The sequence below is a fragment of the Mustela nigripes genome, chromosome 2 (genome assembly GCF_022355385.1).
Source record: "Mustela nigripes isolate SB6536 chromosome 2, MUSNIG.SB6536, whole genome shotgun sequence".
In the NCBI taxonomy this organism is placed as follows: Eukaryota; Metazoa; Chordata; class Mammalia; order Carnivora; family Mustelidae; genus Mustela; species Mustela nigripes.
Window position 1 is genome coordinate 160,380,272 of NC_081558.1, and position 15,633 is coordinate 160,395,904.

The 15,633-nt window shown below is 36.1% G+C and overlaps 1 protein-coding gene across 2 annotated transcripts in view; it reads left to right on the forward strand.

The window, feature by feature from the left end:
* ATG3 (autophagy related 3) overlaps nucleotides 1–8,299 on the forward strand; it is a 27,346-nt gene extending 19,047 nt beyond the window's left edge. For both annotated transcript variants that reach the window (XM_059391974.1, XM_059391975.1), the window contains 5 exons: nucleotides 2,519–2,553; nucleotides 2,802–2,957; nucleotides 3,729–3,856; nucleotides 6,297–6,365; nucleotides 8,030–8,299. In XM_059391974.1, the coding sequence (XP_059247957.1) occupies nucleotides 2,519–2,553; nucleotides 2,802–2,957; nucleotides 3,729–3,856; nucleotides 6,297–6,365; nucleotides 8,030–8,111 (470 nt within the window). In that variant the 3' untranslated portion in view covers nucleotides 8,112–8,299. The remainder of the gene's footprint in view (nucleotides 1–2,518; nucleotides 2,554–2,801; nucleotides 2,958–3,728; nucleotides 3,857–6,296; nucleotides 6,366–8,029) is intronic.
* Nucleotides 8,300–15,633: the final 7,334 nt, after the last annotated feature.

Here is a 15,633-nt window from a genome sequence, read left to right on the forward strand (position 1 = left end):
TAGTTGGTTAAGCAGCTGCCTTCAGCTCAGGTCATGATCCCAGCGTCCTGGGATCGAGTCCCACATTGGGCTCCTTGCTCTGCAAGGAGCCTGCTTCTCCCTCTGACTCTGCCTGCCACTCTGTCTGCCTGTGCTCACTCTCGCTCGCTCTCTCTCTGACAAATAAATAAATAAAATCTTAAAAAAAAAAAAAAAAGAAATGTTCTCTAGCATGCAGAAGTGGAAGATGGTGCCAAGTATAGTTGAAGCACCAAAACAGCAAGTAGTTAGTGTTTGTGGATGAGGAGGTGACACATAGCCAAATTGCCAGAGTAGCCTTGACTCAAAGTACCTTTTCTTCTGTTTGTTTGTTTGTTTGTTTGTTAGAGAGGGAGAGAGAATACAAGCAAGGGGGAGAGGCTGAAGGAAAGGGATAAGCAGGCTCCCAGCTGAGCAGAGAGCCTGACTAGGACTCCGGGCTCAATCAGATCCTAGAAGTGCGGGATCATGACCAGAGCCAAAGACAGACACTTAACCAACTGAGCCACCTAGGTTCACCTTAAAGGACTTTTAAGCTTTGTTTCTTAAATTACTTTTAAGTTCTCATGAAACCTAGGTGTAAATCTGTTCCTGAATTCTAGTAAGAGTTTTATCCTTATTTTTATGGTAAACTCCCCATCCTTTGAAGAAATAAAATGAATTATTGTAACCCAAATTGCTCACAGCAACCTCACATACCATCTCTATGATCAACTTCATATCTAAGCCTCCAGTCCAGATCTCCTGAACTTCAAATGTACATGTTTTTATTTTCACTTGCACCTGAATGTCTTATAATTGTCAGCACCACCTTCTTATACAAGTAGTTTCTGGATTCCATCAGTCTGAATTGTGTAGTTACCCAAGCTGGGGTGAAGGGTAGACAGAATACTATGAGTAAAAATTCTTTTTAGAGTACAAGCTGTGGGACTGCCTTAAATACCTGCCTTCTTTTTAGTGTGTTTTATTACATTTCTCTTGGACAGAGCTAAAGGAAAAAAATTGCTTTATATGGGATTTTGTTTAAAAAAAAGTGTTGATGGTATAGCAGGTAATATAGCAACAATTATTTTAACAGGCAATTTTCATTCTCTGTTCAGTAAACACTGGGCAGGATAGTTATCTATGTATCAGGTACTGTTCTTGGTGCTAGAAATAAAACAGTAGATGTGATCTTATGGAGATTATGTTCTAGTTATGGGAGACATAGAAAAAATAATAGATAAGCAATACAGATGCTGTATTAGATGGTTATAAGTGTTAGGGAGAAAAATAAAGGAGGGGAATGGGACAGAAGATCTTGGGAAAGGATGAGTGTTATTTTAATAGGTTGGTCAAGAAAAACCCAGTTGAGAACATGAGTTTTATGTAAAGCCTGGCAAGAAGTGAGTGAACAAGCTATTTGGATATCTAAGGAATTATGTAAAGGCCCTGAGGTAGGAGCTTGTGTGGTGTATACAAAATACCCATAATACCCATGAGCAGGAACATCTGGCTGTTTCAGTCTGTAGAGTGTGTGACTCTTGATCTCAGGGTCATGATCTCAGGTTCCACATTGGGTGTAGAACTTACTTTAAAAAAATAAATGTGCTGTGTTCAGAGAGGAGCAAGCACAGAAGCAGAGAAGTAAGGCATGGAGTCAGTGAGATAACCGTGGGCCCTGGCTTTAATGTAGTGAGATGAGAAGCCATTAGAGGGTTTTTCTAAGTAGAAAAGGAACTTAGAATGCCATACAACATTTTAACAGAATCACTGTGAATGCTGTATTGAGAACAGATTGAAGAGGTTTAGGGACAGTAGTTAGGCTGTTTTGATAATCAAGGCAAGAAATGATAACTTAGGCTCAAGTGGTAATATTGAAAGTGATGAGAAACAAAATTCCGGACATATTTTGAGGGTAGGGTCAAAAGGATTTGCTGCTGAGGGGGAGTAGCATGAGAGAGACAGAGTAGTCAAATGTGACTCTAAGGATATTTGACAGTGTCTGGAAAGATGTCTTAACTGAGATAAGGAAAATTATAGGACTAGAATAGCTTTGGAGGGGGAGTTTGGGAGTTCAGTTTTGGATGTGTGCTATTTGCGACATATGTTAGTCATTCCAGTAGAGCTCTAAGTAAATAAATATCCAAGTGTGTAGCCAGTGATAAATTTGGAATTATTAGCATTTAAAGCCATTGAGACTAGATGAAATCATCAAAGGAGTAAGTGGATAGAGAAAAGACAAGGTCCAGAAACTGAGCCCTTGGCTGCTGTAGAGTTTTAAAAAGTTGAGCTGAGAAAGAACCGAGCATAGAAGATAGTAAAGGAGAAGCCTGTGAGGTGAGAGACACAGCCAGAAAATATAATATTTTAACAGCCAAGTAAAGTGTCAAAGAAGGTGGGGCTAAATCATCCAGATGGCCCTGTGTGCCCAGGTTTTGAATGATACTCTGAAGTAATATATAGGTTGGTTTAGGAAATTTTCTTGAACTTGATTAATTTTTTGTTGCTTTTTAAACAGAATATGAAGAAAGTGGATTGTTGGAAACAGATGAGGTTTGTAAATTGAATTTTTAGTTAACATTTAGTTAACTAAGCTTGGGAATTAGTATTCCTAATAGTATCTTGATCTTTCTAATAAACCTTTATTTATATGTTTGTATTGGTTATAGTATATAATGTTTTAGCTTTGGCTTTATGTTCTATTTGTTTTTTAAAAGAATACATAGGGTGGGAAAAATATTTTCCTAATTGTCATATTCATACTGATTTTAATGGGTTTAAATTTCTTCCTGTATTGCCAGGCTACCCTAGACACAAGGAAAATAGTAGAAGCTTGTAAAACTAAAACTGATGCTGGAGGTGAAGATGCTATTTTGCAAACAAGAACTTACGACCTTTATATCACTTATGATAAATATTACCAGACACCACGATTATGGTTGTTCGGCTATGATGAGGTAAAAACAGAAAATATATTTTAATGTAAATGTTTCAAATTGTTGGATTTAATTTCTTTATCATTAGGTCTGTGGGTATATATTGTTGCCTTTTAAATTTTAGAAGTCGTTTGTTTTACAATTTCATGATTAATATTGAATTTGATTCTTTCTTTTAAGCTGTTAATTATTCTGTGTGACAATAACAGTACTAAGAATCAAACAGAAATATTCTGTTAAGTATTTATTGCTTGGTCCCTGAGGGTTACTCCTTCAAAATATAAGGGAAATTGAACTTAATTTATTATATTAAATTTCATGGATATATAAGGCATTTACAGAATGATCATATTGGCATGTGTTTTTTTTCTTTAAGACAGAAAACCGTTTTTTTAATTATTAATTGAATTAAAGGATAACTGAAATAAAATTAACTTGCTTTAACCGTCATTCTTACGACTCTGAATGAGAAGCAAAAAAGTAAAGTGAAATACACCCAAAAGATGAAATAGAAAGTTATAAAATGTTTGACAGCCATGAACTTTTTTTTGTGGGATCTTTATTGCATTAGGTGGTGGCTGAAGTCACATAGCATTGATGTACAGACTCCTCCACTCTCCTCCTTTCCCTGGTATAAGTGTATTATAAACTCTCTCCCCAAAAGTCTGGTAATTCTAAATAGTCTGGAAATCTGTATTACAGGTGAGGTGGAGATAAATATATTTTAAGCATGAAAATCTAGGCCTAAAATTTTTTTAACAGTGATTTCAAAACATTTTTTTATTGTTTCAGCAAAGGCAGCCTTTAACAGTTGAACACATGTATGAAGACATCAGTCAAGATCATGTGAAGAAAACAGTGACCATTGAAAATCACCCTCATCTCCCACCACCTCCTATGTGTTCAGTTCATCCATGCAGGTATGTATGTGTGTATGCGTGTTGTGTGTACTTCATGGATTTATTACCTGGGAATCCAAAGTGCCCTAACAGAAGAAATGCAGTAAGCAAGTATAGTTCTCTTTTTTCTTTCTTAGAAATGTTCTTATGCTAAAACATAAAAGAAAAAGGAAAAAGTCACCAATTTAAGTAAATTCATTAAGAATTTTTTTTGCTCTCTCTGTGTGTTTAATTATAGTATAGATCTTTGTGATTTTAGTACTATTTATAGCTCCGAGAATAATTTAGAAGATGCTTTTTAGATTAAAATAATACACATCATTTAGACTTGGTTTGCCCTATTGTGATGTAGCCACCCATGAATGTGGAATATGAAGTTATCTTTGTGTTTTTCTCCATGACCTATTTATCTCTTTTTATTGGTTAGTGAAGGGAGATGTATGCAGAGTTCTCTTTAAATGTTTTTTTTTTTAAGATTTTATTTATTTATTTGACAGAGAGAGATCACAAGTAGGCAGAGAGGCAGGCAGAGAGAGAGGGAAGCAGGCTCCCTGCTGAGCAGAGAGCCCAATGCGGGACTCGATCCCAGGACCCTGAGATCCTGACCTGAGCCGAAGGCAGTGGCTTAACCCACTGAGCCGCCCAGGCGCCTGAGTTCTCTTTTCCTTTACTCTTCAGTTGAGAGATGTTCAGCCCTACTAAGTCAGGTGCATTTTATAATTTGGGATTTTCTTTTTATCGCGTTTAACAGTGATTTCAAAACATTTTTTAATTTTTTTTATTTTTTTTTATTGTTTTTTTTATTTTTTTATTGGGCCAAATGAGTAAACGGAGCCTGTATGCATGATTTATTCAGTTATTTCTAATGGGTAGCTTTCGCAAAACATTGAGAAATTCTGGTAACAATATTTTTGAGATGAAAAATTTGGTATTCCATTGACTAATTTGATGCAACATTCTAGTTTTTAAAAATTCTTTAATATTTTCTCATTTTTTGCAGCCTCTTGATTCTTAAACTTTATCATATAGAAAGCCTTGTTCATTTTTCTAGCTTTTTTTTATGCCAAGACTTGTTAAGATTGCTAACTGAAAAGCAATTCAAGAGTCATTAGTTTTAGTTTTATATTATCTAGAAGGTTTTTATTTTACTCTACCCACTCCTTTAGTGGTTTGAGGTTTTAGGACAGTGCTTATCAAAATGAGGCATGTCTCTCAGATGTAAATTTTAGTCCAGAAAAGAAAGAAGAGGTTTAACTGGTAATTAATGTTAAACATGTTAATAAATGACTGTTATGCAATGTAATATAATAGGGCAAAAAAGCTGGGGGTCTATAAGGTGAGATTTCAAGTACATTTTAGGCCTTGCCATCAGATTATGTTTTTGGATTCTTGGAGCTGATACATTTACTCTTATCTTCTAAGTTGCCTGCCTCTGTCATGAAGTTTATACTCATAAAAGTTGAAGCAGCATTATTTAAGCCAGAATATATCTAAAAGATCATTCTTTTGTGCACTGCCTTTCTCTCAGTTCATATACTTAGGCAATTACTTTGATAGCATTTTTCTGTAGCAAAGGAAAGACACTGGTTGACTGTGAAGAGATTTGTGTATTGGTCAAAAACTTCAGATAAACATATTTCTTTATATAAAGCCAAAAAATCATTTCTAAATAGAATCAGATGGTGCCTGGGTGGCTCAGTCAGTTAAGTGTCTACGTTTGGGTCAGGTCTACCTTCGTCTCAGGTCATGATCTCAGGGTCCTGGGATCAAACCCTGTGTTAGGCTCCCTGCTCATTGGGAAACTGCTTTTCATCTCCTTCACCGCCCCACCCCATGCTTTTTGTGTGCTCTTTGCCTCAAATTTAAAAAAAAAAAAAAAAAAAGGAAAAGAAGATAAATTTTATAATATGCATTAAGACAAAGACAAACTATATAAACTTCTTAACTCTAACCAAGTTAAATTTTTTTAAAACCCAATTTTGATTTATTCTCTTCTTAATATTTGAATAGTCAAAATGACAGCGTTTTAAAAATGTCCTTGTTTTTTTGATTACCTGTCACCATGTAGCTTTTTTGAATTTTCCTGGTCTGATTCTTGTTTGTTTCTTAGAGCAGACAGTCCTTGCTCTGCAATTATACCCTGGCATGATTTCCCTTTCTCTGGCTTTCTGCTGTGCTACCCCCTGCCCCCACTCTTCCCACTTCTGTTACAGGAAATGCAGTGCTGTTGTGTTTTGACTATGATTAGACTTTAAAAATTTAGCCTGTGTTCCAGTAAAACATTGTATATGACTCTCAACAACCTGACTTGTTGGAAGGAAAATATTTTATAATATAACTAATGTTAAAATTAAATCACTGACACTAATAAGGTAGATTTCTTCACAAACAAAAACTTGCTTTTCCTATTTTGATCTAATTGATCTATGCTAATAATATTTATTTGTTCTTTTGCTTTTAGGCATGCTGAGGTGATGAAGAAAATCATTGAGACTGTTGCAGAAGGAGGAGGAGAACTTGGTGTTCATATGTATCCTTACCTATATTTGGTTCCTAGTATTTTTTTTCCTCTTTGGGAAATAGTGGTACAGTGTTAGTGCCACAGTACCTATAACTTGTTTTAGCCCTTCATAGTGGAAGTCTTAGTACAAGTCTTTATTTGGGAAATGTTACATTGTGATAGTTCTGCTTTGTTCATTTGGTTAGCACATGTCCCTGTGTGCACCAGTCAGCTCTGCCTTGTTACAGAGCCTAAGGTCAGAATGTGCTTTTCTAGGCAGCAGCTTGCCAGTTCTTTTGTTTGTCCAAGAGGCAATGGCTAAGAGCATTTGAATATAAAACCTTTGCTCTTGATGGAAAAGAAACTCAATGGGCATAATTTATTGATGAAAAAAGAGTAACCTACTAATTTAGAAGATAACACATGAGTATCTTTCCCCTAAGTATATTTCCAATTTAACTGTTAACAAAAAATGTGCTTATCTCATGTAAAAGTAAACTTAGGTTGTGTCATTCTAAGGTCTCTGAAGCAAAGAATTCAGTTTAGCAGATAGGCTAATTAAAAAGTAAAACACACAAAGTTTATTTCAGATATTCTTAAAATACAGTTTTCTCCAGATAAAAGCACCCTTCTCACATCTTACTATGATTTTCCTACTTAGCTCTCTGTGGTTGACAAGAGGAAACTAAGTCAACTGCTGGATACTGAAGTACATATACCTATAGCATGGCTAAATTAGTGATTAGCAGCCCAAATTAGTGATTTAGATGCCAAATAATTTGAATTAATTTAGTGCTAGATTGATGTTACATTTGATTGTTCATGCCACTCAGTATTAGATGTAGACTGAGAGGGGTCACCTCTGTCTTGGAATTACAGATAAACTAAAGAGTTGCTAATAATATTTGACATTGAAAGTTCAAAACCAAGAACTTTTGGTCCAAACCAGATTTACTCCTGAAACTGTGTGATGCATAACTTGAGCATTTGTTTCTGTATTGGAGGCTAGGTAGCAACTTGGAAGATACTGTAGCGACAGTGGACTCTTTCTAATAAAATCTTGATTTTTTTTTCTGTATTCCACAGTACTTAGAAATATTAAGAATTTAATGTTTATTGGGGGAATTGATGAGTCATTATTAAACACAGAGTCTTCCAAGTTTATGTACATAAACTTAGAATCAGTCCTTACAGATGGTTTCTGCTTTATTTTTTTCTCTTTTGCTTCAGTGCTTTTATATTCTTTACCCTGCCTTATTTTCTTTCTTTTTTTAAATTTTTAAAAAAATTTTACTTTTTCAGTGTTCCAGGATTCATTGTTTAGAACGTGGTGTTAATAATGTGAAGTTTGCCTTGTTTCTAACATAACCTAGCAGACTAACAGTAAAGGAACCATTTCCCACTCACTTAAATATGAACACCCCTGTCCTTATTTTTATATCAAAATAATTGGGCTCCTGTGAACTCATTAGGAAGTTTCACATTCAAATATTAAATGGGAATGGGTTGAGCAGTCTTAAAGTTATAGAGAAACCTCATGTTGAATAGACACAAACTTGCATGAGTGAATTTTTTTAATATACTTGATTTAAGATTTTATCTTACATATTTTTTCTGAGAAATAGGATAACTACATGTTAGTTTAAATCATAGTACCATTTACCAATCTGTTTTCCTTAGCTAAAGACCTTTAGGTATCTTCTAATTTTCTTGAAGTTTGTACAAGCTGTCATTCCAACAATAGAATATGACTACACAAGACACTTCACAATGTAACGGAGAGAGCATAGAATCTATCCTAATTATTGTTTCTGATTTTTAAACAGTTAACCCATAGATGTGACCATTGACCATATTCACCAATATGTACAATTTCTCTAATAAAGGGACTTATATGTTTATGCATTAAATAAAAAAGTTCCACTACCAGACTTATTTGTTTAATAAAAATGAGTGTAAAGAGACTGTTTTTCTTTCTTCTTATCAAAATATGGTAACAGTGTTTTCTTTAAATAAGAACTCTGGAAATGAAGAAGCATCTCCTACAGGATAAGAGTATTTTGGTTTGCGATTATGAAGAGGGCATTAAATATGTTGTGATGGTGTGAACTAGGACTAAAAAATACTGCACGCTAGACATACCTTCCCTTTCTCTTCCTCTTTGTTCTTTTTATTTTCCGTCTCCTCCCTTGTTCCCCAAGTCTCCTACCTGCTAATAGCTAATACTTATGAAGCACTTACTGTGTGGCAGGAAATGTGCTAATACTTACCTTGTTTCCTGATTGTTTTAGTAAGTTGATACCACCAAAATGACTTTATATTAAAGATTCAGGAATATTTTTCCTCTTGTGATTGCATGGTAGAATATTACCTTTAAATGGATCTCTTTGTTTTATCACATCAATGTGTAGATCTGGGTGTAGGAGTTCAGAAAGGCCAAATGCATTCTGTTGTGGGACAGCCAAGGAGTAGGGCCAGAATGCCCATTAAAACATTCTCTTTATTCATTGCCTCTTGTCCCTGTTCTTTCCAGTCTGCACATAATGGAGTGGCTAACCTTGCCTTTAAGGAACCTTGGTTGGTTTTTTTTTCTCTTCTCATCGTTCAAGAATACTCTTCTTACTTTCAGTGCCCCTTTACTTTTCTCCTTTTTCCAATTGTCAGTCAGTTCTTGTATTGCAAGGATATCTCCATAGTAGAGATAATGACTTGGTAGTGTTAAGGTGCTGTCTGATATAGTGTAATATGGAGACACAAACATGGGCATCATCCTCTAATATACTTCAGGTATCCTGTTTGCTCATAAAGCCAGCAAGCTCTTTTCCTTTCTTAATTTAGTCTTCCATCCTGATTTTACTGATATATTCTATTTTTTAGTACCTTCAGTCTAAATGATATCCATTATTAGATATTATCACACTGTCCACATTTTTTCCCAAAGCTAACTTACCAAAAGTACAGATAACCTCAACTCTTTTTAAGTTATCAGTCATCTTTATCTCAGTCATTACTGGGTAGTATAAAAATTTTGGTGGTCAAACATTTTTAGTTTCATATGTTTTTTTTTTTTTTTAAGATTTTATTTATTTATCAGAGGGGGGGAGAGAGCGAGCACAGGCAGACAGAATGGCAGGCAGAGGCAGAGGGAGAAGCAGGCTCCCTGCTGAGCAAGGAGCCCGATGTGGGACTCAATCCCAGGACGCTGGGATCATGACCTGAGCTGAAGGCAGCGGCTTAACCAACTGAGCCACTCAGGCGTCCCAAGTTTCATGTTTTTTCCCAATTGGAATCTTTGTAGGGATATTTAATATATACAACAAAAATGGATTTGTTAAGGATATAAATGTGTTTTTATAAGTTCATAGGAGTTTTATGACAACAGTGGGTAGTTTTGATGAAATTGAAGTTAGATTAAGGATGACAATCTTAAAAGCTTTTGCAACCAGTTAACTTTTTATATTAACTTCGTGGTATTCTTTAATGTCTGATTTGTATAAATAGTAGCAAATGGTAATAGTCTTTTTCCTCTTTTTAACTTTTTCTTTTGAAATAATTGTGTATTTACAGAAGTATCACAAGTCCTGTATACCCTTCCTTCAGCTTCCTCTAGTATTAATATTTTACATAACCTTAATATGTTTATCAAAACTATTGAAATTGGGGTGCCTGGGTGGCTCAGTGGGTTAAAGCCTCTGCCTTCTGATCAGGTCATGATCCCAGGGTCCTAGGATCGAGCCCTGGAACGGGCTCTCTGCTCAGCAGGGAGCTTGATTCCCCCTCTCTCTCTGCCTCTCTGCCTGCTTGTGATCTCTCCCTGCTTGTGATCTCTCCCTGTCAAATAAATAAATAAAAATCTTTAAAAAACAAAAACTAAGAAATTAACATTGATACCATACCATTAACTAAACTGCATATTTTATTCACATTTATTCACATTTATTCCCTCAGTTTTCCCACTTAATGTGTTTTTTCTGTTCTGGACAGTTTCTGTCTTTGTCTTTCATGACCTTGATACTTTTGAAGAGTAATGGTCAGAAATTTTGTCCCGTGTCCCTCAATTTGGATTTACCTGATGTTTTCTCATGATTGGACTGAGGTTAAAAATTGGGCCGCTGCCTTCGGCTCGGGTCGTGATCTCGGGGTCCTGGGATCGAGTCCCGCATCGGGCTCTCTGCTCGGCGGGGAGCCTGCTTCCTCCTCTCTCTCTCTCTCTGCCTGCCTCTGTGCCTGCTTGTGATCTCTCTCTCTGTCAAATAAATTAAAAAAAAAATTTTTTTTTGAGGAAAGGGATGCCTGGGTGGCTCAGTCGGGTAAGCATCTGCCTTTTCAGCTCAGGTCACAATCCCAGCATCCTAGTATCAAGTCCCACATCAGGCTTCTTGCTTAGGGGTGCTTGCTTTTCCCTCTCCCTGATTTTCCCCCTGCTTGTGTACACATTCTCTTTTTCTCTCTGACAAATAAAATCTTCAAAAAAAATTGGGGAAGAATACCACCAGAAGCAGTTGGTTAAGGTGGTATCTGCTAGGTTTCTTATTTTCAAATTCCAGTTGTTTATTGCTCATAAGAATACAACCGACTTTCATATAATGATGTGTTCTGCATCCTTGCCAAATTTATTTTTTTATAGATTATATTTTTTTTCAAAGATTGTATTTATTTATTTGACAGAGATCACAAGTAGGCAGAGAGAGAGAGAGAGAGAGGAGGAAGCAGGCTTCCTGCTGAGCAGAGAGCCCAATGCGGGACTTGATCCCAGGACCCTGAGATCATGACCTGAGCCGAAGGCAGAGGCTCAACCCACTGAGCCACCCAGGCACCCGCCAAATACATTTTTAATTCAACATTTAATAATGTTGATAATAAATGTTAATAATAAACATTTAATAATGTTTGTTGCAAGTCCTTTTAGATTTTCTACATAGATAGTCCTCTCTTCTGCAATTATAGTTTTACTCCTTTCTTTCCAATCTGTGTATCTTATATTTTTCTTATCTCATTCATCAGGGTAGGATTTCCAGTAGTATTGATTAGGAATAATGTGAGTGGGCACTCTTACCTATTACTGATCTTTGGGAGAAAGCACTCCGTTTCTCACCATTAAGTAGGATATTAGTTGTATATGCCCTTTATTAAAAGGTTAAGGCATATTAACCTTTTAACCATATTAAACCTATATTAACCTTAACCATATTAAAGGGTTAAAGCATTTCACTTCTGTCTCTAGTTTGCTATGTTTTTATTATAAATCTTTGATTTGGTCAAATTTGTCTTTATCTGTTGAAACAATCATACAGTATTTTGTGTTATGTCTGTATTAGAGGTTACATTCATTATTAAGAGAGCCTTGCATTCCTCAGGCGAACCATGTATTATTTTTATATACTGCTGGATTCAATTTGCTGAAATTTTATTGATGAATTTTACATCTTGTTTATGAGGTATATTGTCAGTGGTTTTCTTCTTATGTCTTTGATTTTGGTTTATGGTTATGTTAGCCTCAATATGAGTTGAGAAGTGTTCCTCCTCCATTTTCTTGAAGATACGGTATAGAATTAGAATTTTTCTGTGAAACCATCTGGGCTTGAGAGTTTTTAGAAAATTTTAAATACAGATTCAATTACTTTCTTTATACTTAACTTACTATTTATTTTTGAGTTTGATAGCTTGTATTCTTGAAGGAATTTTGTTCTACAGTGGAGATAGAAGGGAAAGGTCTTGGTGGTGTTTCAGCCCCTTGTGCAGAGCTGTTGTTCCCCTACCTTGGTCTGCACCCCAGAGGATACTTCTTAGGGCTCCCGATCTTTCTATGAGTACCAGGTAGAGTTCATGGAAGAAGAGCCTGTGAGACAATGTGGACTCCCCACAGTATCTTTGGCCCCAAGGGTTCGCAGTATTCTGCCATTCTGGAGTCTGCCTTTACGTTTGCCTGCTATATTAACTGTACTACCTCATGTGGGCTTGTGTCACCTCTCCTTTTTCCTGAAGGGAAGACTTTGTATCAGTTGTTTACTTGGCAACCTTAGGTCTCCTATGGAATCACATAAAGTCTTAAGTTGGAAACTATTTTTGTTCTTTTTTTGCTGCAGGGATAAAAGAAATACTTTTTACAGGTCTCTACATCCTGAGGCAAAAGTCTTTATGTTTTTTAAAACACGAGTTTCAAGGTATATTCAGTTAAGCCAAGTGGTAGAATGTTTATTCTGACCTTTGTACATAAATTATTTAACCTAGAAATACATGATAGTGTGAAGATGACTTGAGAGCTCCCAAAGCACTCTGCAAAATTCAGTTGTCTAGAGAATGTACTTTATTTTGTAGGATTTGGACTTCTATTTGCAGTAAGGAGAGAAAACCAAGCAACTTAAGCCTAGATTCTCCTAAAGTATTAGGTAAGTAAGAAAAATAGGCTTGTTAGAAGGAATTCTACTAAGTTGATTCATAGGTAAAGCTTATTACTTGTTAAGCTACTGGATGGAAAATGCTTTGTGTTTATTATTTATACTCTTTCTACGTTCACACAAGGGAGCATATTCTTGCAGTAAAAAATTATATATATCTGAATTGAGGTAAACCTGGTCTGATGAGAGTATAGAAGTAGGATAAAAATACCTATAGAGGGCGAAATTAAAAACTTTGTAGAAGAAAATGTAGGAAATATATTGTAATCTAGGATGTAGAAGTCTTAAACACCAGCCCTTAACCCTACCCAGCATGATCCAGAATGCAGAAAATAGATGAATTTTACTATGTCAAAATTATGGATTTATTTAAAAGAGGCAATGCAGACAAACATAATAGACATGGTAGTTTGGACGAGGATATTTATAAAGTGTAAAACTGACAGGGGACTCATCTTTTTAGACTATGCAGGGAAATCCTACAAATCAACAACAGAGAACAATCAGGATGTCAGTTAATCTTTTGTATAACAAATTACCCCAAAATGTAGTGACTTAATAATAAGCACTTATTATCTCTTACAGTCTGTAGGTTAGAAATTTAGAAGTGACTTAGCCCTGTTTATGGGTCAGGGTCTCATGATGTTGCAGTCAGCATGTTGGCCATGATTGCAGATATTTGAAGGCTTGACTTCAGATCCTAGAGGATCCACTTCTAAAACAACTCACTCACTTGCCAGATGACCAGGAAGTTGTGCTAACTGGTAGCTATTTTCTCAACTTGTGACCTCTCCATAAGTTTCCTTGAATGTTTTGACATGACAGCAGGCTTCTCCTGGAGGAAGTCATCTAAAAGAATAAAGCAGAAACCACAGTATCTTTTATGACCTACTCTGAGAATTTATACAGCGTAATTTCCTTAATATCCAGTTGGTTACACAGATCCGCCCTATCCAGCCCTATCCTACACAAAGATGTGAATGCTGTGAAGCAAGAGTCATTGTGAGCCATCTTGCAGATTGACTAAAGTCCATAGCCAGGAATTCTAATTTTTTTAAAAAGATAAAATATGTATGAATAGGCAATTTATAGGAGAAAAACCCCCAAAGCTAAGAAGTATATTTAAGATAAAGTTACCAGAGAGATGTTAAAAACAAGGTGCTTCATTATACCCATTTAGTTAGCAAACATTTGGTTGGATAATGACAGGCATTCAAAGACATGTGAAGATATTGGAACCAACCCTATGACTGCTGGAGTGTAGACCGATATAGCCATTTTAGGAAAGAATCTGGTAGTACCTCATCTAATTAAGAATGTCTTACTCCTGTGTGTATAATCAAAGGAATGGCTGCAGAAGACTTTATAGGGATGTATTAGACAAACTCAGCTTTCCACCTGTGTTTCTTATGTAGAACACTTCAAGTCACCAAATGTGAAGAGATTTTTACCCACACCAAGCTGTTTTCTGTGATAACAGTTCAGTATCCTGCAATTTAACTCCATTCTCACTACCTGGAGATAGTACAGACCCACAGGTTAAGAGCTCAGTCCCACAAATGTGTGCCCACCATACTTCAGATCCCAATATCAAGTGATTGGTCCCCAGGTTATAACTTATGTCTGATTTAGTTACAAAATTAAAATTAATTATATTCAATTAATTTGCAAGAAGGGTTCACAGAACTCAGAGAAGCACGTTTACTCGTTTATTAAAGGAACAGATGAACAGCCAGATGAAGAGATACATAGGGCAAGGACTGGGAGGGCCCTGAGCGCAGGAACTTTTGTCCTTGAGTTGGAGTGCCTCACCCTCCCAGTGTGAATGTGTTTGGCCAACTCAAAGCTCTCTGAATCCTTTACTATTGAGATTTTGTGAAGATGTGCTCACACAGCCATGATCAATCAACTCTATTTCTTGTCCGTCTCCCTTTCCTGGAGGATGAGGTATGGTACTGAAAATTCCAAACTTCTAATCATGGCTTGGTCTTTCTAGTGACCAGCAGCCAACCAGGAACCGACCCAGAATCACCTCAGTAGAACAAAAGATGCTCTTAGTGCTCTTATCACTTAGGAATTTCTAGGAGTTTTAGGATCCCTGTTGTCAAGAACTGAGGACAAGGACCAATCTATTACTACTATTTTGTAAGGGACAGGTGGGAGGATGCCTTTGCTATATTGTTTGTAGTAACAAGTTGGAAGCGATCTGGCCATTTTCATTGGTAGGGTTTCAAGGTACTATACTGCAATTAGATAAACATGATCCAACATGGTTCTTAAATACAGTTCTGAATCAAAAAATTGGGTCTCGATTATTTCCTTTGTAGTTTCTGTTGTTTTCCATTTTTATTTGGCTACTTCTTAAACATAACAAACTTAACATGTCTAAACCAAAACTCCCAGATTTATATCCACTACCAAACACCAGCTACCACAGCTGAGCTGCTGCCAATAAAAACCCATTACCTTCTAATAATCTTCCATTTCAGTTAATGTCATTACTACCAATACAGCTACTAAGCAGAAAATCCTAGGAATCATCTTTCTTCTTCCTTCTGTCCACCCCTACATAGCAACACATGCCATGTCTCAGTAACAGGTCCTGTCCTCTACCTGTACAGTACAGCCTGGTTCCTGGGATTCTTCATATTGAACCAGCAACTCACATGATTCTAATGCAGGAGATTCACGGATCACACTTTGGGAAGCCCTAAGAAATTGAGTAAATTTTCCTTTTTGAAATAATTTTAGGGCTCGAGAGGGAAAAATTAGAAGATATTTATTTGTGCTTTTTAAAATAAAAGTCATTTTCTTGATTCCATTATTAGTGAATCAGCAGGTCTCAAATGACAATACCTTTCCAGATTTATCTCCAGTACAGTTGGTAAGCATGAAAGTTT